Genomic DNA, 23,047 nt, shown 5'->3' with positions numbered 1-23,047 from the left:
AACTTTTAGAATGGTGTAATAAGTGCATTCAATCAGGTGGTGATTGCTTCAAATAAAAATAAAACCATTTTTGAGTTCCTAAACTTTGTGTTCTTTTTATTGCACCAGTCCAGGAACTTTATTGCCACACCTCATACGTATATCCTTGCATCCTAAATCCAAGTTTAAATGCTATTAATATAAGAAATGCAGAAACTTGTAAACAGTATACAAAGAGTCTCGGGTTGTTCGAACTGTAGCTCCACGAGTAATAACCAAACTGCAGTGCAATTCATCCACACTATTCAAAATCTAATAAGTGCTGGAAGATTTGAAAAGCTGCAAATGGATAGCATGTGTTAAGCTGCCATTTTACTTTAGTGATGGAGCACCAGGGAACAACCAGGCTATCAGTAGAGATCTATGTAAATAAAAAAAGAACGTTAGTATCACCTTCACTATGCTGGGCATAAGGCTAATAATTTTTATATGACAGGATGATGCTTCCAATACTAGCACATCTACAAAGACTGCCATCCCTGTATGAATATTTTATGCCACTGGAAGACTGGCATGTTTCAAACAGTCTGCACCATAGATGCTACCATATGATGATATATACAGGGTGATTCACTACCAGTGCGACAAACTTGCAGGAGGTGTAGGGGGCACAAAGACGAATCGGAATCACATAGCATTGCAGGGTCCAAAATGCCTTCGTCATGTGGTAGAGGACGTTGAACGGGAGGTCGCGTGAACATCGTTCCCGCTGGAAGTCAGCATATGCGAACCATTTCTGTTGAAGAAACCAAGTAGCAAAAGTCCTCCAGAGTGGAAAATCTGCAGGCTCCAATGATTGGACACGAGATTGGTTTGTTGACAGTATCCTCCATACAGTGGATTGGGAAATACCCAATCGTTGGCCTATCACTCGAGTACTCGTACTGCCTTCTGCAAGACATAGGACATTCTCCTCATTGTCTGGCGTCCTCTTCATTCGCTCTCGATTCATGGTACCTCTTGTGAAACAACCAGTCTCACGTAACCTTCTGTGCACACGTGTGAAAATCGTATGATGAGGAGCATGCCTGTGCGGGAAACGTTCCTGGTACAAGCGCAGAGTGGTGTGCCTGTTACAGTCTGCAGCTCCATACGCGAGGTGCATGTTGGCCAGTTCAACGTTTGAATACTCGTCCATCCTACTGCCTCGGGAACTGGTTCGCAAATGCTGACTTCCAGCGGGATCGCTGTTCACGCGACCTCCCATTCGACGTCCTCTACCACATGATGAAGACATTTCAGACCCTGCAATGCTATGTGATTCCGATTCGTCTTTGTGCCCCCTACACCTCCTACAAGTTTGTCGCACTGGTAGTGAATCACCCTGTATATATATATATATTCTCTGGTTATTTAATCTCTGCAGTTAAAAACTACACCACCACCACACACACCCAGCACATTTGGGTATCTTCATGTTATTCACAGCATGTAACTATATCCGACTCTGATATCTAAACTATACCCCAATCTTAGAGGACTGCATTATCTATTCTACAGTTCATTCATTCTTTACATATCTTAACTGTTTATTTCACAAGCTTAAGTTTCATTTAAATAACCTTATACATGCAGCCACATGAGAGATAAAAGTTGTAAATGAGGTATAATGTAACAGGAATATAATTTCTTAAAATTTTAATAAAATGAGAGCATTAACAATAATTTCATATAAATTTTAAGAAACAAATTACCACTCACCCCCCATCTTTCAGCAGCTATTTCCTCCATACTTCTTCCTTCACTTTCTGCCTGTTCTTTTATTCTTTGGTATGCTCTTTTAAGCCAACGAAGTCCTCCGTCTCCCACTGATTTGCTTGGGAGAGAGATGCTTTCATTAGCATGACTGGTTTCAGCAGGAAGTCCTGAACCACCATCTTTCCAGTATGGATTTAGCTCTCTTTCGTGATAGCCTGGCTGAAAGTCAAAATATATTTTCATTATAATTCAACTTAACTTTTTTTAACTTCTTCAATCATTAACTGTACCGGTATGCAGCATGTTTATACAGCAAAAATGAAAATGAAAAAAATTCAATTTCAATAATACACGAGTAAAAACCAACTATAGAGAGTGGACTATTTTGGAAGGTCCTACTATGTTTTTGGCTTAAATCCACCTATTAGCATAGTTGTTAACTTTTGTCTTTCAAAAAGCTAGAAATTGAGTAACTTTAATTGAGAAAAAACAGGAGTTTTTTGACCAAAACAAAATAAAATTTCACTGATAACAAACAGATTTTATATCGAACTTTACCTATCTTGAATTTTTCTGACTGAGGATTTCTGTTTGGATCGTTTGTTAGATGTTAAGTGATTAAGAATATTTCAAGAAAGAAACTGTCACAGACTTTGCCATCTCCATGCCCTGTAGTAGATTTTGGGATGGTTGCCATTGTTTTCGCACCCAAAAAAGCCAACATATACACAGAAATCTTTTTTACTTTAGCGGCATGTATTAACTGAAACTGTTTAAATCAATGTTTCTTTTTAGGAGTAATAACCTCGGTACACAGATAAATCTATGTTTAAATCTAAATAATAACTGTTTAATTAACTATATTAATAACTGTCAGATTTAACTGTTTAAATCTACATCTATTTTTAGCACTTCTTTCTAGACAGCAATAAATATCCACCACTGAAGGCATGCATCTCCCCTTTCAGCACACAAATTAATTGGATAATAAGGATAGCCTATTAAGCACCAAGTGCTCAATCTTCTCTTTTAACATCCTTGCTATTTCAGTTTTCAGACCTACCCAACAAGGGCATTATCAACACTAAATGCAAAAGTTTTTTAAAGGAACCTCACATGCTTTCAGGTTGTTCAGAAGATGATTAATAGTGAAGCCTGTAGTCTTCCAATGCTGGCACTGAGGAAAGGTTGCTTTCAATTTTACAATTTTTTTTTTTTTATTTTAATTATAAAAAGTGACCACAATGGGATATATGAGGGACAGTCAATAAGTAATTACCCTCATGTAGAAATATTTCAGTTAGGGATTTGAAACATGGCTGGAAGATTTCATCCTTCTCTATGTACTACCTTATAGAGTTATAGTTTTCCAATCTGTGGATAAGCTTTTTCAGAAATCTTGAACAGAATACCTCACTTTGAGCAAAAAGCCAGGCTTACATTCATTAATTACTTAACTTCTCACTGGTCTAAAATCTGCTGCCCTGTAATGGTTTCTTCATTTTAAGGAAGAAGTTTAAAGATGAGAAGAAGTCTAAAGGGAGGAAGTTTTTAAGACTCCAGCTAATAGAGAAGTTTTTCTTAAACTTTTGAAGTTTTATTGACTTAATTGGCATATTAATTTATTTTTAGAAGTAGCTTTATATTCCTAATTACGATACTTAATTTATTTTGAATTTAGATAAAATTTTGTAGGTTATTACTTAGTATTGGTAAAACTTGCACCGTTCGAAACTTGCCACCATTTACTAAATTAGAATGATACGGAATAGCATAACATATATCTCGAACTTGATAGTGTAAAGTATAACGTAAAACTAGATAGCATATTCATAATAACCACACAATCCTACACCAACTGTTATTAAATAAAATAAATAAATAGCGTTGTGTTATATTAAAATAATAATGATGCAAATAAATGAAATAAATAGAATGATATAATTCCACTGGATAAAACTGATAAAAAGGTAACTGTCTGTACAATAAAATATGAAATTTTAAACTGCAATGAATAAATTACAATAAACAATGTAGATAAAACACAGGATAATAAAACCGAAAAAAGCGCTAAAATAAATCTTAGCTTTCAGAGGCATCCGCTTCCTTTCTCAACAGTGAAGTTTATCGTACAGCACATCCTTAAATATCAGCAGGCTCACGGTTCTCAGCACTCAGCAGTACAGGAGCATGGGCAGTAATTCTCCCCATATGCATTGGAACCAGAAATGGCTCAGGAGTGTGCCAGGCCATCCCATCCAAGTACCACCGCCTCGAAGAGGGGGTGAATGTGGATTCCCATCTCTATTAATGGTATTGCTCTCAGAGGAGCAAACCGCAAGTTCTCGAGCCATTTGCGGTCCGAAAATCTATGTGCTCAGTCAATGATAACAGCTTCGTCTAGGGAGATTTGATGGTGTTCCTCCCCTAGGGTTAGGATTAGCTTCTCCCTATTTATTCAGTTTACCTCGGAGGTGGAAGTAGAGGGTACCCTCCCTTTCCTTGATGTGTTGGTACATAGGGTGAAAACCAGTGTATATAGGAAACCCATGTGCCGGGGTTTCAAAATTTTCACATTACAAAATGGCACAAACCAACCAGCATAAGAACAGTGTTATTAGGGCATTATTGGATAGGGCTGGGTCCCATTGCAGTACCTCTGAGGATAGAAAAGAAGAAATTAAATGTGTCACAGCGAATCTCAGAAAATGTGGCTACTCCCAGAGGATCATTGATAAATATATCCGAGAAGAGGGGCATGGACGAAGAGAACCATTTACACAAGTTGCCACTGCATACATTCCCCACTATCCGGGCCTGAGTGTATAGCTCGGGTATTGCGCGATTGCCAGACACGCTGTGTGCAGCTGCCAGGGCGGAGGTTAACAGATCAAGGACCCCATACGAAAGGAATGTACAAGTGGGGGTCATATGAGATAAGGTGCCCGGATTGTGGGGAATATTATGTTGGTGAAACGAAACGTCGGTTTAAAGATCATCTGGGGGAGCATATGAATGCGATAAAGACCGCAGATTATGGGAAGTCTGCTGCGGCAGAACATTTTTGGGAGGAGCACCATCAATGTTGTTGTTGTTATTTGGTTTTTAGAAGCATTAGCAACTATGGCCATATTGCTCAAGGGATATGTGGTGGTCATTCCCTGACCTTTCCACATGCTCCGTATTTGGTGGGCACGGGCTCTAACCCTGGTCTAATCAAGAAGCATGTGCTACGCACTGCCGCTCCTGCCCATCTGGCTACGGAGGCGTCGAGCACCATCAAATCTCCCCAGATGAAGCTGTTATCATCGACCAGGGGCACAGATTTTGGGACCAAAAATGGCTCGAGAGTTTGCGGAATTGCTCCTCTGAGAGCAATACTATTAATAGAGACAGGGGGATCCACATTCATCCCCTCTTCGAGGCGCTGGTTCTTGGATGGGATGAGCGGTTCCACTTGGCATGCTCCCGAGCCATTTTCGGTTCCAGTGCACATGGAGAGAATACTGCCCATGCTCCTGTAGAAACACGTACTGAGAACCGTGAGCCTGCTGATATTTAAGGATGATGCTGTATGATAAACCTCAATGTTGAAAAAGAAGGCGGATGCCTCTGAAATTATATCATTCTATTTATTTCATTTATTTGCATCATTATTATTTTAATATAACACAACGCTATTTATTTATTTTATTTAATAAGCTTTAAAAATAGGAATGAAGAGAAGATCTGAAAATTTATTTTTTTACACAATTGAAGATTTCATGGAAGTGTAAACACATTTCACCATAATAACCCACAGAATCCATCTATCAGTATTATCGCAAATTCAGAAAGATCGAGTTTACTGTCCGTTTACGATAGATTTCACTAACAGAAAAGACTAATAAACAGATGAATGCTAATTGTTTTTATTGTTTTATGGTTGTGACCTCCAGAATGTTTACCGAACCACGTGGTACCGTCAGAGACAATCGTAGGGTAATCTCCAGTGCTGCAGTCTCCTGCATCAATTAAACGACATGCTGTCCCAATTAAGTGAAGTAAACTCTGGCTATTTTCTTCACTGGTTTCTGTTTTTTTTTAGATTTGCCCCAAAAAAACGGCTGCCCCGATTAACCGGTGGCCCAAATAACCGGAATCCACTGTATATAAATTTAAAAAAAAAATAAGTTTAAGTAAATGAAACCTAAATCACGTGGCACCCGTGGAATGTTGTTGCGGCACCCCAGTTGAAAACCACCTGACTAAAAGATTAACAGCAGCCTCAGGCAGAGGTGGAAATGATACTTGCACTACTTCTATTGGAATGAGGAGCAGTGTAAAAATCATGTTGCTAGGGGTCGTGAAACAAGTAAATACGTGGGCTGTGTTACAGTAAGAACAGGTGTATGTATATTGCATTTACACCAATGCTAGGAGTACAGTAAATAAATTTGATGAATATGAAGTGCTGGTCAAGGCAAATATTGTTGGGATATCAGAGACATAGTAGTGAGTGCAAAATACTACATATGGGTAACAGTAACCCCAGAGAAATGATCTCTACATAGCACAGTTGAAGCTGACACTCATTTCATAAACGGTAACAAGAATAGTAGTGAATCACACTGATCTGCATAGATTTTGATGTTTCTTATAACACCGAACAACAAGTTTTGGGTCATATCTTATGGGCATGAAAATAATTTTACTTTATACATTTTAGGGTGTTAAATGCAAAAATGGTGCTTAAAATGGAAGATTGGCTCTTGTTTTTGAAAAAAAGTAATTTTTTATATTTATACAAGGTATTTTTTATTTATATGGGAGAGAGATGAGGTATAAACATATCTGTATCAAACACAGGACCTTTTTTGCCTTTCCCTTCAGGCGCATCCCCACAATTCAGCTTCGGGGGCATCCCTTTTCACCATCCAACAATAATCAACTAAGATGGCAGCACTCACCATGTTCATCGCTGACGGCACCACAGTTGGGTGATGCCATCAGCCAGTGGGAGTGCAAGAAATGCATCCTCAATGACACGTTGCACCCCAGATTTTCATAAGAAGTAATGAGATTTGCTGACTTTAACATCTCCTAGAAAACCAGTCAAAGTATTTTGAAAGGCTTTTCATGCCGATTTCTCGCTGTTATTATGAACACGTTCGAACTGATTATCTTTGAAAAGTTGCCTTATTTGTGAACCAATGAAAACACCTGCCTCAATATTCTCTGTACCAAGTCTTGGGAATTTCTCTTGCAATTATGTGAATGCAGGACCATTCACTTCCAAAGTCTTCACAAAATTTTTCATGAGACTCAGTTTGATGTGGAGTGGTAGAAGCAAAACTTTATTTAGATCTACCAGAGGCTCAAATGCTACGTTCTTCATTCCAGGTGTTAATGATTTTCACTGAGGCCAACTCCTCTTCTTGCAGTACATAACCTTGGCATGAATTATCCTACTCGCAGAGAAAGTAAGAATACTTAGTGTAACCCTTTTGTAGTCCTAATAAAATGATGATTACCTTTAAATCAACACATTGAGCACGCTGAATTCTGATGGGATCCTTCCACTTGTTCAGATTACGAACCTAAGGGGGCATAAATTCAAATTAAGAAAAGACAGATGTAGAATAGATGTGCGGAAATTTGCCTTTAGCCAGCGGGTGGTTAATTGCTGGAACAAACTTCCATCTGTCGTTGTGGAAGTTGATAGCTTGAATAAATTTAAGGAGGAACTGGACATGCATTTGGAGTGAATGGTGTGATTTTTTTTTTTTTTTTTTTTGGCTGATGCTGCATAAGCTCATACATTTGCTTTCTTGCAACACATGCCACTACTACTACTACTACTACATATCTGTAACTCATACTTTTGATAATGTACACCTAAGAGGATGTTTAGCATTTTTGCGTCTGTTTCTTTTTTGTGGACAGCATATACAAGAGGTATTGAAGGTAGCATATTTCCTTGTATAATAACACAGCTTTAAGGCTAACCTTAGAAGATTCTATAAATAGTCACCATTCTTCAGGAACTTGCCTCATGTTCATTGCTGTAAGCCATTAGACCATTACCATCATTACATACAGTGAGTTCAAATTCTGTTTGATAGAATTAATCAGTCTTTGTTTCATATACAAAATGTTGTCACTTTCACAGAATTATCTAGAAGATTCCATTGTTGTAGCCTTGAGACCTTAACCTCACTTTCTGTGATCTTTTGTGGTTCAGAAGGATAAAGGTTTGGACAAAATGGTGGATCCTTGATGTAGATGACTGCTGTACTACTTCGTGTATATCAAGTTAATGTTCATCAGTGTCTTCATCGTCATCAGATTGTACAGAAAAACTGTTGGGTGGTTAGGAATAAGTAGTACTTCACCGTGAGGCACGGGACAAATTGCAGATGGTATATTTGGGTATGTCACTGCCACTTTATCTTCATTGTCATCCCTTTTCTAATAGGAGGCACCATACAGAAGTAACAGTCTGTGACATGATTTGTTGGCTCCCTCCATATTACGGGCACTGTGAAAGGCATAAAATGACCCTTACGATTCACCCACGCATTGAGTCTTGACGACCAGGCAGTGCAGCATATGTGTGGAGCCCAGTTATTGTCCTGGTTGCTTACTTTATACCCGAAGTACAAGAAGTATGCTTTTTTATGGCTCGAGTTAAGGGAAGCTTTTTTTATAAGCTAACATGACTTCTCCACATACGTAACTGAAGTCATCTGGACCTATTCACACAATTACGGGGCATATTAATGTTACACGACACAAATAGTGTGCAAAAAAGTAGGAATCTCACAGAGAAAAACCATTAACTGAGAACAACTCACCCAATACCTAGCTATATTCTAGGATTACTGCAACAGAGTTGAAATGCATTTGAGATGACAACTTATCACATAATGAAGAGTGAGGCAAAAGTTGCCGATCGCATATGTAGAGTAACTTGCTAATATAATACCCCAACTGTAATTCGAAAACAAGAGCCAATCGACAAATTTTAATGTGATTTTCGTGTCCAGCAGCATGAAATTAGTCAAGATTGAGTATTTTCATTTTCGTAACATTTTACATGTTGACCAGTGTAATTCATGGTGTTTTTTGAGTGTACTTTTAGTGGTAAATCCAGAAATCCAAACCATTTTTACCTATTGCATACAGAAATTTTACAAACAGTAGGAACTGTTTTTATAGATACACATTCCATGTATATGCAATGTGTACTACTTCCTTTGTGACTGACACCTATAGATTTTCGTCCTCCATAGCCAGGTGGGCAGGAGCAGCAGTGCGTAGCACACGCTTCTTGATTAGACCAGGGTTAAAGCCCGTAACCACCAAATACGGAGGACACGGAAAAGTCGGGGAGTGCCACTGCATATCCCCGGAGCAATATGGCCTTAGTTGCTAATGCTCCTAAAAACCAAAAACAACAACAACCTACAGATTTGTCTAGACATGTTTAAATATCTTGATACTTATAAGTCAGGTAGCTATATAAAGCTGCAATTGTTTCTTCTGCATTCAGCTGCTTTCTCGTACAGTTGTACTAACTAGTATCTATTACTGTGATTTCCATATTCTGTGTCTTTGAAAATCTAAATATATTTTGTCATTTGCAATAGCATGTTGTGATGAAACAAACACAGGATACATCATTTATGAAAAATGTATATACCGCACTGTGACCATTTATGCTTGACAGGAGGATTTTTCCAGTATGATTTGTAACTTTCTTGCCAATTCTGCTTACAAATGCTATTTTTTCATGACTATACTTCTCTAGATGTAGCGTTTGACATTTTTGTTTTAACATCGTTCTAGGTACTCTACGTCCCAAGTGCCCCCTCACCTTACTAACCCCAGTGGCCCACATCTGGTAAGTATGGGCTTGGCACACCCAGGGTCCTGAGCTGGATATCATCATTTTTCTGTTTCTTGGTGATTCCCTTCTACTTTTGACACTCTCTCTCTCTCTCTCTCTCTCTCTCTCTCTCTCTCTCTCTCAGGGCAACTCGGCAATTTTTTTTTTGGCTGGTGCAGCATAAGCCTCAGGCTTCCTTGCATTATGTAGCTAATAATAATAATAATCTTTCCTAAAATCAGGCCTTCAGACCTATATGCAGTACTCAAGTTGTAGCCTGACCATTGCCTTATACAATGGGATAATCACCTCCTTATCCCTGCTAGCAAAATTCGTATATATCATCGACAAGCCACCATGATCTACTCTTCTACCTGTCTGCACTACTCAGAAAACTTCATATATGATTGCACAATTACCCCCAGGTTTTTTTCACCACTAGCCTGAGTACAGTACCACACAGTTGGTATGTTACTCTGGGGTTACTGCTACCGATATGCAGTACTTTGCATTTGTCAATGTTAAACTTCAGTTACCACCTCTCAGCCGAACTCCTCAACTTTTTTAGATCCTGTTGCAGTAGTGTACCATCCTTGCTGCCATTAACACCCCTGCAAACTTGGACATTAAGCCCCTTATACCTTCATCGATATCACTGATAAATACAGAAAACAAGAATGAGCACAACACGAATCCATAGGGGACATTAGTCCACAAAGAGCAGTGTCCATTGATTACCACTCTCTGTCTTCTCCCACTCAACCATCCCTTTATCCATAGCAGCAACTGGCCCTTAATGCCTTACTGCTTTTACTGCTTCCACTTGTACAGTAGTCTTCCATCGGCAAAAGTATCAAAAGCTTTCCTAAAATCCAAGTATATGATATCAAAATTTTTTTTGCATCCAGTCCATTTGTGACCACATCAAAGTATCCTATCAAATTGGTCAGACAATACTTCTCCTTAACGAACCCATGCTCTCTGAAATATAACTGCAGTCTTGTCTAGATGATCCTGAAGTGCTTCGTTAACAAGTGACTCAATTATTTTCCCCAGAACAGAAGTTAAACTAACAGGTCTGTAATTACTTGTGTCACCTTTCGATGCCCCTCATGGCTAAGGGCCTGATTACTTACTTTACTGCCTACTTTAATATAACTGGATAAATCTCATCCAACCCTTGGTGCCTTTCTTATGTTTATCTTCAACAATTTATTCTCCACTTTGCTCTCAGTTATTCCATCCCCTACATTTAACTCCCTGTGAGAGTTTGATAAGCTTCTGGCCTCCACTTCCCTTCAGAATTCCTCATGTGTGATGTAGATGCAAAATACTCATTCAGTTTTCAGCTACCTGAGCAGAATAATCAACAATCGAACTGTTGATACAGTAAAGACTTCTTTACTTGTTACACAAGTAAAGAAGTCTTTACTGTTTTTCTTTGCATCCTTTGCCAAAGATTTCTCGTAATCTGTCGTTGCTTGCCTAACCTCCTTTGTGACTTGATTACAGACTATCTTATATCTGCCATAAGCTTCTTTGTTGCGTGATAATTTATATGCATCCCCTACATTTTTCATCTCTGCCACCAGTCTGATTGATTAGTTCATCTGACATCCATTTAGGTCTAAATCTTGAACAGTATTTCTTAGTTGGTATGAAAAGCCTAGTAGTTTCCAAGATTAATTTCTTGAATGCTTCCCATTTAGAATTTGCTGTTGGTAACAAACATCACTTAGTCCCGCTGTATAGAATTTAAAAACTGTTGGAGACCACTGTAGTCACCTTTACAAAAGTAAAAATCCTTCCCTTTACCCCTAATGGTAAATGTACTTACATCTTTGAGTAAATCCGACATCAGTACACTATGATCACTGCAACTAGTGGCTCTTTTAACTGCATATTCTTAATGCATGAAAAAAAATTGCTGATAATCAGATAAAGAGTATCACTCCCTCTGGTGACCTCTGAAACATGCTACTATAGAAAACAATCATCGAATAAATCTACAATAGTCTTGCTAGTGTAAGAGTGACCAATACACAAGTTCCAGTCTATATCTGGGAAGTTAAAATTATAAATTTTAAAATTAAAAATAAGACAATCTGATTTACTGGCCAACTATTTTTCTGTACAGTTGTTAGTTGTACTCATCATAGTCATTAGGACTAACACACTCCTACTCTCAATTTTGTTTTCTCAGAGCTTATGTCACACCAAACAGCCTCAACACGGCACTGTCCACAGATGCCACTGGATGCACTTCCTTAGATTTTATGTGTTTCTTAACAACAGCATGACCCTCCTCCCTTTCTATCCTGTCTAATCCTTCTGTGCACATTGTACTCCTCAAATTCCAGTACTCTGTGTGGCACCATGTCTCTAACATCCCAACAACATTTGATGCCTTTGATGTCTTGACCAGCACTTCAAATTCATCAAATCTATTTACTATACATTGGTGTACATGCAATTATACATGCACCTTTCTTATTCTTAGCTACCCTAATACAGCCCATATATTTATTTGTTCCATGATGACTCCCAGCACCTCGCTTTCCATGCTGCTGCTGCTCATTCCGACAGAAGCAGTGCAAGAATCACTTCCGCCTCTGCCTGCGGCTACTGTTTCTGTAAATGCACCCCCCCCAAAATAGCAGTTTTCCAACCCACTTAACACTGCCTCGATAGCATCTGCAAATATTCTTGCACTTTTCTATTTAAGTGTATCACATTCCTTTAGAAACAAACTCTCCTGTTAACAAGCACATACTACGCTGAGAAAAATTCTAACCCATGAGCCTTGCACATTCTCTCCAGTACCAAACTGATTAAGAAGGCTCTCATCATACATTCCCTCCTATGTCTGGGCAGGTGCAGACACTTTCAAATTTAACCATAACTTGCACCTTTTTTTCAACATTCACCAGTACTAGTTAAGTAAGTCCACAGATCTCCTCCTCTTAATGTCATCAGTGCCAACATACACAACAATATCACCCTTTGTGCCCTTGAAAGGTGATATCTGCTCCATAGCATCATCAACTTTTTCCCCCCTAGCAGACATACCCTGGTTCTATTCCACCTATCCTTTTTACACAATATATTTCCCAGCTACCTGACAACAGAGTCACCGATAATAACTAGCTCTTGTGGGACCACTTGCATTCTGTCCTGAAGATTGCTGCTGTGTTGCCTGATGCAGGAGTGAGCTCTGGTATTGAGTTGGGCAGCTGAGAACTGGCTGGGTCCTATCTTAATTCCATCGAGTGCCCTACTCTTTAAACTCCCATAGACGCCCATCAGAATGCTGAGTTGGTTTCTAATTTCTTGATACACTCCCTGTGCCTAGCACACACAAAAACATCCTCACTAGCTAGATCATCTCCTGTTCCAGAAAGTTCCACAAACATTTAACAAGTTGCACATTTTTTTAGGCTGTGATGTGTTGGAGAATTGCCCCTTCGGATAGTGTGACCTCACTCCCCTAGCCACAGCACTCCTGCTGCTTTGTGCACATTGCTTTGCTGCTCTAGTCTGGGGCATGATTTCTGTTTAAATACAATTTAATTCATTAACAATGAAAATTAATAAGGTTAATGCTGACCGGGCTAGCCGGGTAGGTAAAGTGCCTGCCTGGCAACCCAATAGGTCGCGGGTTCGATTCCCACCTCGGGCTGGATATCACGATGGTGCCGAACCAACCAGTTGGTTGGATATCCCGGCCACGATACACGAAGGAAGCAAGAAAAAACTGGTTCCTTCGTGTATTGATCACATCATACGAAATAAATAAAATAAAAATAAGGTTAATATATTTAACTGATTAAATATATTTAAAATTAAGCTATCTAGTTTTATATTATACCTTATGCAATCAAGTTCAAGATATACGCTATACCGTAACGATAACAATGTTAAATTAGTTACATCCTTAGATAAATACAAAAGATATATGCCCAAAAACTGATTAAAACCTTCAAACTACTTATTTATCATAAATAAAACCCTACTATTCTTCTGTGCTACTGGTTACATGCTACGATATTCGCGTCAAAACACCAATACAACAGCAGTATGAGTAGCGAATTGTAATTTACAAAGTCAGTAGCTAAATTTAAAAAATAAGCTAATTAACGCTACTAAGCTTATTTCATCTCTTTGTAAAACACAAATTAATATGTTAATTATTCAAAAATAAGATAAAATTTCTAAGAAAACATCAGTTTGCAGGAACTCAAGAAGAACTTGGTTTACATTCAATCCAGAAGCAGAGTGATGATGTTTTTAGACTAAACAAAGAAGGGCGGATAAACTTTCTCAGGGATTTCCCAATTTTTTCTAATCAATCCTTTTCCCCAGGAAAAATGAGGAGTTAGGAAAAATTTTAAGTCAGAAACTCTAAAATTTAAACAGCACAATATTTTTTCTATTTTAACTATAAATTCAAAAATTTCTGCCTAAATATGAAAACAAACCGTCCAAACAACAAACAGTTAAAACTAAACATACGAGATGTGGCAATAAAGTTCCTGGTCCGGTGCTGTGGTGTCATGTTCAAGGAAGTTGAAAATAAACTCATTGAACTTCCTCCCATCAGTCAACCCTCCCATCATTGGGCATCAGTCAACCTCTTGAAATGAGCACAAAGCTGCAAAATTTTGGAAAATTGTGGCAACGCATGGCTGATGAAATGGATATGAATAAGGAGACCATTCATTAAATTCTGCATGAAGATTTAGGGAAAAGGAAGATCTGTGAAAAATTTGTGCCATACTCTCATGGATGAGCAAAAGTAATGAAGAGTGTCATCAATAAAGACTTCATCTAGAATTGTCAAGACAATTATAATTTCCTCGACCATACTGTCACTGGAGATGAGTGTTGGGTGTTTCAATATGACCCACAGATGAAGCGTGACAGCATGCAGTGGACATCACCAAGGACCAAAAGTTTTGTCTACAGAAGTCCAGGATCAAGACAATGCTGATCATATTTTTTGATAAACAGGATGTGAGCTGCAATGAATTTGTACCTGGGGGGGGGGTTAAAGAATGATTAATAGTATCTAACATACGTAGAGAGCATTTAATAATTCAGAGAGGGCATAACTTCAGGATTGATTGATATCACCTTTCAACAATATCACTTTTGTGCCCTTTTATAAGGGCACAAAAAGGGATATTGTTGTACACGTTGCCACTAATGACCTTACGAGTAAAAGATCTGCAGATTTACTTAACAAGTACAGGTCAATGCTGAAAAAAAGTTGCAAGTTAGGGTTAAATTTGAAAGTGTTTGCAATCCTGCCCAAACACAATAGGAGGGAGTATATGATGAGAGAATCAATTCGACCCTGGAGAGATTGTGCAGGGCTCAAGGGGTAGAATTTTTCTCTGCATGGTCCTTGCTTGTTAACAGGAGAGATTGCTTCTACAGGGATGGGATACAAGAATATTTGATGATGCTATCGAGGCAATGTTAGGTGGGTCAGAAAATTGCTAGCTTGGGGGGATTCACAGACTAACAGTGCCGCAGGCAGAGATAGAAATGATTCTTGCACTGCTTCTATTGGAATGAGCAGCAGCCAGGAAAGCCAGTTGCTGGGGATTTCAGGAAATGCTGGGGGTCATGAAACAAGTAAATACATGGGCTGTGTTAGAGTAACTAAGAGCAAGAACAGGTGCATGTGTACACCAATGCTAGGAGTATGGTAAATAAATTTGATGAATTTGAAGTGTTGATTAAAACATCCAAGACAGATATTGTTGGGATATCAGAGACATGGTGCCACTCAGACATAAGGGATGGAGTATTGGAATTTGGGGAGTACAATATGTACAGAAAGGATAGACAGGTCAGGAAGAGGGGAGGGGTTATGCTGTTAGTTAAGAAACACATAAAATCTAAGGAAGTGCATCCAGTTCACATAGATGGACAGTGCAATGTTGAGTCAGTTTGGTGTGACATAAGTACTGGGAAAGCAAAAATGAGGGTAAGAGTTTGTTATAAGCCTAATGACTCTGATTAGTGCAATGAACAATTAAACAGAGAAATAGAGTGGGCTAGTAAATCAAAGTGTCTTATAATGGGGGATTTTAACTTCCCAGATATAGACTGGAACTAGTGGTTGGTCACTCGCACACTAGCAGGGCTTTTGTGGATTTATTGGATGACTGTTTTCTACAGCAGCATGTTAGAGAGGCAACAGGAGGGAGTAACACTCTTGATCTGATTATCAGCAGTGATTAGTCATGCATTAAGAATTTACAGATAGAGGAACCACTAGGTGACAGTGATCACAGTGTACTGATGTGGGATTTACTTAAAGATGTAACTACCATCAGGAGTAAAGGGAAGGGTTTTTGCTTTCAGCTTGTGCTTTCATAAAGATGACTGCAGTGGTCTCAGACATTTTTTAGGTTCTATACAGTAGGACCAACTGATGATGTTACCAACAGGAAATTCTAAATGGGAAGCATTCAAGGAAGTAATTTTGGAAGCTACTAGGCTTTTCGTTCCAACTAAGAAATGCTGCTCTAGATTTAGGCCCAAATGGATGTCAGATGAACTAAGGAGACTCGCGGCAGAAAAGAAAAATGCATGGGATGCACATAAATTGTCAGGCGACACAGAAGCCTATGGTAGATACAAGCTAGTCTGTAATCAAGTCACAAATGAGGTTAGGCAAGCAAAGGAAGATTATAAAAATCTTTGGCAAAGGATGCAAAGACTTCTTTACTTATATAAAATCTAAAAGGAAGGGGATGAATCAGATTGGTCCACTTCATATCAATGGTTTGACTGTAGATGATCATTCTCAGATAGCTGCCGAACTAGATGAGTATTTTGCATCTACATTCACACATGAGGAGTAATTCAAGGAGGAGAGGGCCAGATGTTTATCAAACTCTGAGAGGGAGTTAAATGATTTTCTAATAACTGAGAGTAAAGGAGGAGAAATTGTTGAAGTTAAACATAATAAAGGCACCTGGGGTAGATGGGCTCTATCCAGTTGTATTAAAAGAGGTGGGAAAGGAAGTAAGCAAACCGTCAGCCATAATTGTGAAAGCATCCTTGAACTCGGGGTTAAGTCCCCATGGACTGAAGATGTGCAAATGTATGTCCAATTCACAAAGGGGGAGGTTAAAAATGGGTGACACGAGTAATTACAGACCTGTTAGTTTGACGTATGTTCCAGGGAAAATAATGGAGTCACTGGTTAAAGAAGCATTGCAGGATCGTCTAGACAAGACAGCAGTAATAATTCAGACCCAGCAAGGGTTTGTCAAGGAGAAGTCTTGTCTGACCAATTTCATTGGATACTATGATGTGGTCACAAAGGAACCTAATGCAAAAAATAATTTTGATATCATATACTTGGATTTCAGGAAAGCTTTTGATACTGTTGCACATGAAAGACTACTGTACAAATTGGAGCAGTATGGCATTAAGGGCAAGTTGCTACAATGGATAAAAGGATGGTTGGGTGGGAGAACACAGAAAGTGGTAATCAATGGGTACTGATATACGTACACCACTAATAATGTTATTAGTGGTGTCCCTCAGGGTTCGGTGTTGGGCCCATTGTTGTTTTGTATATTTATCAATGATATTGATGAAGGTATATCAAGCTTAATGTCAAAGTCTGCAGGGTTGTTATTAACACTATGCTGCTGCAATTGGATTGGAAAAGTTGGATAGATGGGCTGAGAAGTGGCAATTGAAGTTTAACATTGACAAATGCAAAGTACTACATGTGGGTAGCAGTAGCCCCAGAGAAATGTACCAACTATGTGGTGTTACATTAAGGGTAGTGGAGAATGAAAGAGACCTGGGGATAACTGTGAGGTGAGATATGAAGTGTTCTGAACAGTGCAGCCAGGCTGCCAGAGTAGGTCATGGGGTCGTGCTAATGATATACAGGAATTTTGTGAGCAGGGATAAGGAGGTGATTATCCCCTTATATAAGGCAATGATGAGGCCAAACCTTGAGTACTGCGTACAGGTCTGGAAGCCTCATTTTAGGAAGAGTATAGAGTTGCTAGAACGAATACAGAGAAAGGCAACAAGACTGGTGAAAGGAACAAAGGGGTGCTCTTAAGAAGAAAGGTTTAAGTTCTGAAAAGTGCAGCTTCTGGAAACTAGGCATCTGTGAGGCAATCTGATTGAGGTGCATAATGCTATTGTTATTGTTATTTGTTTTTTTTTTTAGGAGCATTAGCAACTAGGGTCATATTGCTCTGAGAATATGCGGTGGTCATTGCCTGACCTTTCCGCATCCTCCGTATTTGGTGGTCATGGGCTCGAACCCTGGTCTAATCAAGAAGCGTGTGCTACGCACTGCTGCTCCTGCCCACCTGTCTATGGAGGCGCCGAGGTGCATAAGGCCTTGAATGGATTCTTCCTCTTGCTCAGATTACAAACCTGAGGGGGCTTAGATTCAAACTAAGGAAAGACAATTATAGAATAGATGTGTGGACGTTTGCCTTTATCCAGCGGGTAGTTGATTGCCGGAACAAACTTCCATCTGTTATTTTGGAAGTTGACGGCTTAAATAAATTCAAGGCAGAACTAGACAAACATTTGGAATGAATGGATCAGTGAAATGGGAAAGAGTTTTTTTTTTTTTTTTTTGGCTGGTGCTGTATAAGCTTGCTTTCTTACATCATGTGCCTCTACTAATGCTAATGCTAAACGTAAACTAATTTTTTTTTTTTTTTTTCCAGTTTCCAGTATTACAGCTAAACAAACAAATCAAATAGTTTACAAATAAAAGAAACAAAACCTAATAGCAAATAACTAGTATAATATTATATACCTTATCTAGTGCTAACAGATTATGGGAGACTTTATCTGCTTCTGTTTTCTGTTTTTTTCCTCTTGTTTTTAACTCTTCCTTACTTACAGTTGGGACAAAACATGGAGACAATTCCATCCATTGTTCTCTCTAGAAGAAGGAGAAAAAGAAAATACTAGTCACACAAACACATTACTATGAAGCATACTTAAAAACTAAACTTTTTTACATACCTTCATCAACTTCATTGTTACTTACATCAACTGTTACCACAAGTTTGCCATCTATATCTTCATAGTGCAAAACTTAAACATGACATCAATTCATAAATTAGGAACCTACACAATACAGGCCACCTTAAAATATTACTAAAAGTAATTATTAACTGAAAGCTAAACAACAGAAATTTCTTATGCACTTCATTGCAAGAAGGCAATCCTGTAGTGAGTGCAATGTTTCTCATCTAGATTTCTTTCAATGTGGTGCCTAAGAAATTGTTCCATATCAATCCTTTACTGCCAAAAAAAATACGCCAAAATATTTCAAATTACATTTGAAAACATTCTGATTACTTCAGAGTGAATGACTTGAATAAACGTAAAAAAAAAATTAAAAATATATAAATAAAAAGGCAGAAAAAATACCTGTCCCCCACTGTCATCCTGCATTTTTGAACCAGCATAACATGTAAATTTGCACAGGAATATACTGTACTAATAAAATGAAACGAAATGCTACCAGGCATAATATTTTAAGAGTTTGAAATATTTTGACAAATCTTAAATAAAAAACTACTATTGTAGTTTTTTATTTAAGATTTGTCAATGTTGAGGTGCATAAGGCCAATTGGCAACTTTTCCAATCTGATTTGTCAAGATGAAAAGATTTGTCAATTGGAAAAGTGTAAAGGGCATCATTTCATCTGTATCTCATATTGTGCTCATCCTTCACAAGTTACCATGTATTGCATTACCTCGAATAAGTAACGCTTCACTAAAAGATAGGACTATTATTACTTATTCTCGGTGGACACCCCCACCCAGACAGCACCGTTTCAAGGCTTGTTGGCCTTTCATCGGTGGATCAGATAGACAGACAATAAGTAACAACACTCTTCTCTATTAGTGCAGCGTTACTTATTCAAGGTAGAGCAATAGTTTGTGAAGGATGAGCACAATACGAGATAGAGATGAAATGATGCCCTTTACTATCATAGTTTTCCCATTAAGAGTTGTCTATGGTATATCTACACTGATTTTATACAGATACTATACTAATATAATTCTCAACAGAAATAAAGATTCACAATATGAAATATCATACCAAAATACCTGATACACTATTAATCAAATTTTTCAAAGTACTAAAACACCCATAAAATAACAACAATAAAAAAAAAAGAAGAAAAGAATAGAAAAGGGAGGGAGATAATTCAATTGGAGAAAATGTATTTTTTAAGTATTACCATAAGCAGGAGAGAAATGCACATTGACTTTAAAGATTAACTATTTTGACTTGTTACATGTCATCAGAGCTTTGGTAGGTTCAAGTGTAAAACAGATGAAACTAATCATGGAATACACATGATTTCAGATATAAACTAATGCTTGTGTGCCAACTGAAGTTTTTTTTTGCTTGTGTTTTTGTGTGTGACAAGAACTTTTGTGGGCCTTTTTTTCAAGCTGACTGAATTAGCTGGTCCTAAGAAAGGGTTGTGCTAAAACACTCATAAAAACAAACAACAAAAATAACAATCCAACAAATAAGGGTTGTTATTTTCTTCCAAAACTTTGGATTTCCATTATGTAAAACAGATGAAACTAATCATGGAATACACATGACTTCCAGTATAAATTAATGCTTGTGTGCCAATTGAAGTTTTTTTTGCTTAGGGAAACGTCCTAATGCTGATCAATTTATGCTCCACTTCACAATTCACTTTGTCTCAAAAATCCTGAAAATATGGTTGCCTTAAGTTTCTCCAATTAGAAAGTGAAGTTGAGCATAAATTGAAAGCAAAAATCTAATGAAGAAAAAAAAAAAAAAAAACAGGAAAGAGACACTCCAAAGAATTAAAATCGAGATACTGCCAGGACTTATCTATAAAAGCCAAGGCAATGTAATTTTTGCTTCCCCTGCTTTGCTAGGGAACTCTAAATTACCAAAGCTAATATTATTTCAAAAAACAGTGCAGAAAAGGTACTGTAATTTTCTTTTAGCTCAAGTAGAATTATTATTGATCAGTTAGATCAATAATAATTGATCTAACACAAAAATTCTAATCTGAGTAGAATTAATTTTATATAAGAAAATATTAAATATATGAATACAGAAATTGAAATTCATTTTATATAAAAAACACAGATAATTCTATTCGTTACTCTTAGTTTTGTTCTTCATTAGATTCCGTTTTTATTATTTTTTTTATAATAACCAAAAGTTAAAAATTCCAAGCAAATCAATTTGTAACGTCGCTACTAACCAGATTCACTTCCATTTTACAAAACATATCAGGTGTACGTTCAAAGAAAATATTATATTTCCACATTGGCATAATGTGAAAGAATTGAGAAGGTAAAAAACTAGTTAATATACATAATGTGTTACATTTTAGGTGCATGTTAGCAAATAATAATAATTCATGATTTATAACAAAAAAAAGGAGCAAAAAGCAACAACTTTTATGCATAAACTGAGAAAATTTTGTCTCTGCATCTGCAACATTACCCATTTATTCCCCCAAACAGTACATAGCAACAAATATAATATCCAGTGCTTCAGCTACAATATATGGTATATGGATAGCTTATATTATGTATGAAAAATATAATAATAACTGTTGGATTTCTATTGGTCTGATTTTAATGAAAACTTGCAATGCCTCAACAAATATTTCTAAAAGGCCCAAATATAAAATTTCAATAAACTCCATTCATTGGGAATCAAGTTATTACATGTGGAAGGACAGAAAAAGAAATAATAATTGCTGAATATTTATTGGTCCAATTTTAATGAAATTTTGAATAGCTCAACAGATCTTTCTAAAAGGCCAAAATACAAATTATCTTAATGAATTGAGAGACACTACACTATTATATCACATGGCAGATTAAGTAATTTATTATTGAAATTATACAATTTTAAAGGAATTGAAGCATCTCAATGCCAAACACTTAAACTATTATGGCTATGTTTCAGGAATTCACAGTTTCCCATCTTCAAGCCTATGGGAGATAGAACATTGTTTGAAGAGTGGTACTACAAGTTTTCAATTTTATATTGATAATTTGATTATTTACAATAGAAAGTATTCTAACTATATTCCTTTACATACCATACAATTGTCATATAATTATTACACTTTTGCTTATAATTTAAATTAATTAACTCTTTAATTAATAAAGATAATAATGAAAAATCCCTGGTGTTACTCTCTAAATTAGTTAGAAAGGCTTACATGTTTGATCTGGCTGGAGAGGACTGCAGTGGAAGGAATAGGTTGACTGTTTATATAGGTTGGAGTACAACTGGAGATGAGTTTTAATAGTAGTACAACACAACCAATTATTAAATACTTCATATGTCAATATAATAATCCATAACAGATAAAAAAGTTTAGAAATATCCATAGATTTACTCTCAAAAACAAGTCCTCGTTCTTGCTTCCCCCCCAAATAAATTCCTGTATCCAAAATAGTAAATAAATAATATATCAAGAATTTGATATCCTATTTACTAATACAGCAAACATTTCAATAACTAATACATTTCAATACTTGGTTATGTAGTTCTAAAGAGAAAGGAATGGGGAAGTCCCCAAAATAGACGAAGGTCAAGACCCCCACCACTGAAAATAACCTACAGTATATCAAACAATCTTCAGATCTTTCATTATGTCATGTCTCAGTTAAACAGATAAAATCAAACTTCTGAGCAAGGGTCAGTTGTTCAAATTCAGTGTTTGTTTTTCAAACCTATTATTTTGTCCAAAAAACCTACATCTGTAGAAAGCTTTCATAACCAAGAAATAAGTTCCAAGGAGTGTGACGATCATCATAAACAAATTAACAACAGTCCCTTACGAATAGTCTGTAATGGGTTTGAATGATAACAGGAATAGTGAAGACTCAGTTAGCTGGTTAAAGGAGCGTCTAAAATTTCAAAGCATATCTTGGCATTTTCCTTTTGATAATAACTTTGTTCCAGCACAAAAACCTCTGTAATTACTACATAGTATCTTAAGAAGCTAAGCAAAGCAATGGCAACCAAGAGAAGCCATCCGCTGCTGGAACACAACAGTGCTAGAAGATCAGATTTTCAGTGATGCAACATTACAATTTACAGAGAATAACTGATACTTAAAGAGAAAATAAACAAAAAACTTACTACAAGTCAGCATAATGGAAAATGCACTGAATAATGGCAAAAACTATAAGAAATACAAAATACTTTAAAGAACACAATCAGAAGGCTACTATTACCAAATAGGCCAGCACCACAAATCTTTTTTATGCTAGTATAATACCATACTGACTTCAGAAAGAAATTTGATAATTGTGGCTTGCTTCTCGACCTCTCGGCACTCAGTGAGTGAATTAGCACATTTTATATTTGACATCACCCCACAAAGATAGAAGCCA

General features: G+C 37.2%; 1 protein-coding gene across 4 annotated transcripts in view; it reads right to left on the bottom strand.

Annotated features, from left to right (window-relative positions):
• Window positions 1-23,047, bottom strand: part of LOC150080786 (pre-mRNA splicing factor cwf19l2) — a 315,168-nt gene that overhangs the window by 247,720 nt on the left and 44,401 nt on the right. For all 4 annotated transcript variants that reach the window (XM_090381845.1, XM_090381844.1, XM_090381843.1 and 1 more), the window contains exons 4-5: window positions 18,429-18,557; window positions 1,741-1,956 (exon numbers count right to left, since the gene is read on the bottom strand). In XM_090381845.1, the coding sequence (XP_090237971.1) occupies window positions 1,741-1,956; window positions 18,429-18,557 (345 nt within the window). The remainder of the gene's footprint in view (window positions 1-1,740; window positions 1,957-18,428; window positions 18,558-23,047) is intronic.

This window comes from Mastigoproctus giganteus, chromosome 9 (assembly GCF_048544385.1).
Source record: "Mastigoproctus giganteus isolate SK-2022 chromosome 9, ASM4854438v1, whole genome shotgun sequence".
Classification (NCBI taxonomy): domain Eukaryota; kingdom Metazoa; phylum Arthropoda; class Arachnida; order Uropygi; family Thelyphonidae; genus Mastigoproctus; species Mastigoproctus giganteus.
This window is presented reverse-complemented; position numbering and strand designations above follow the sequence as displayed.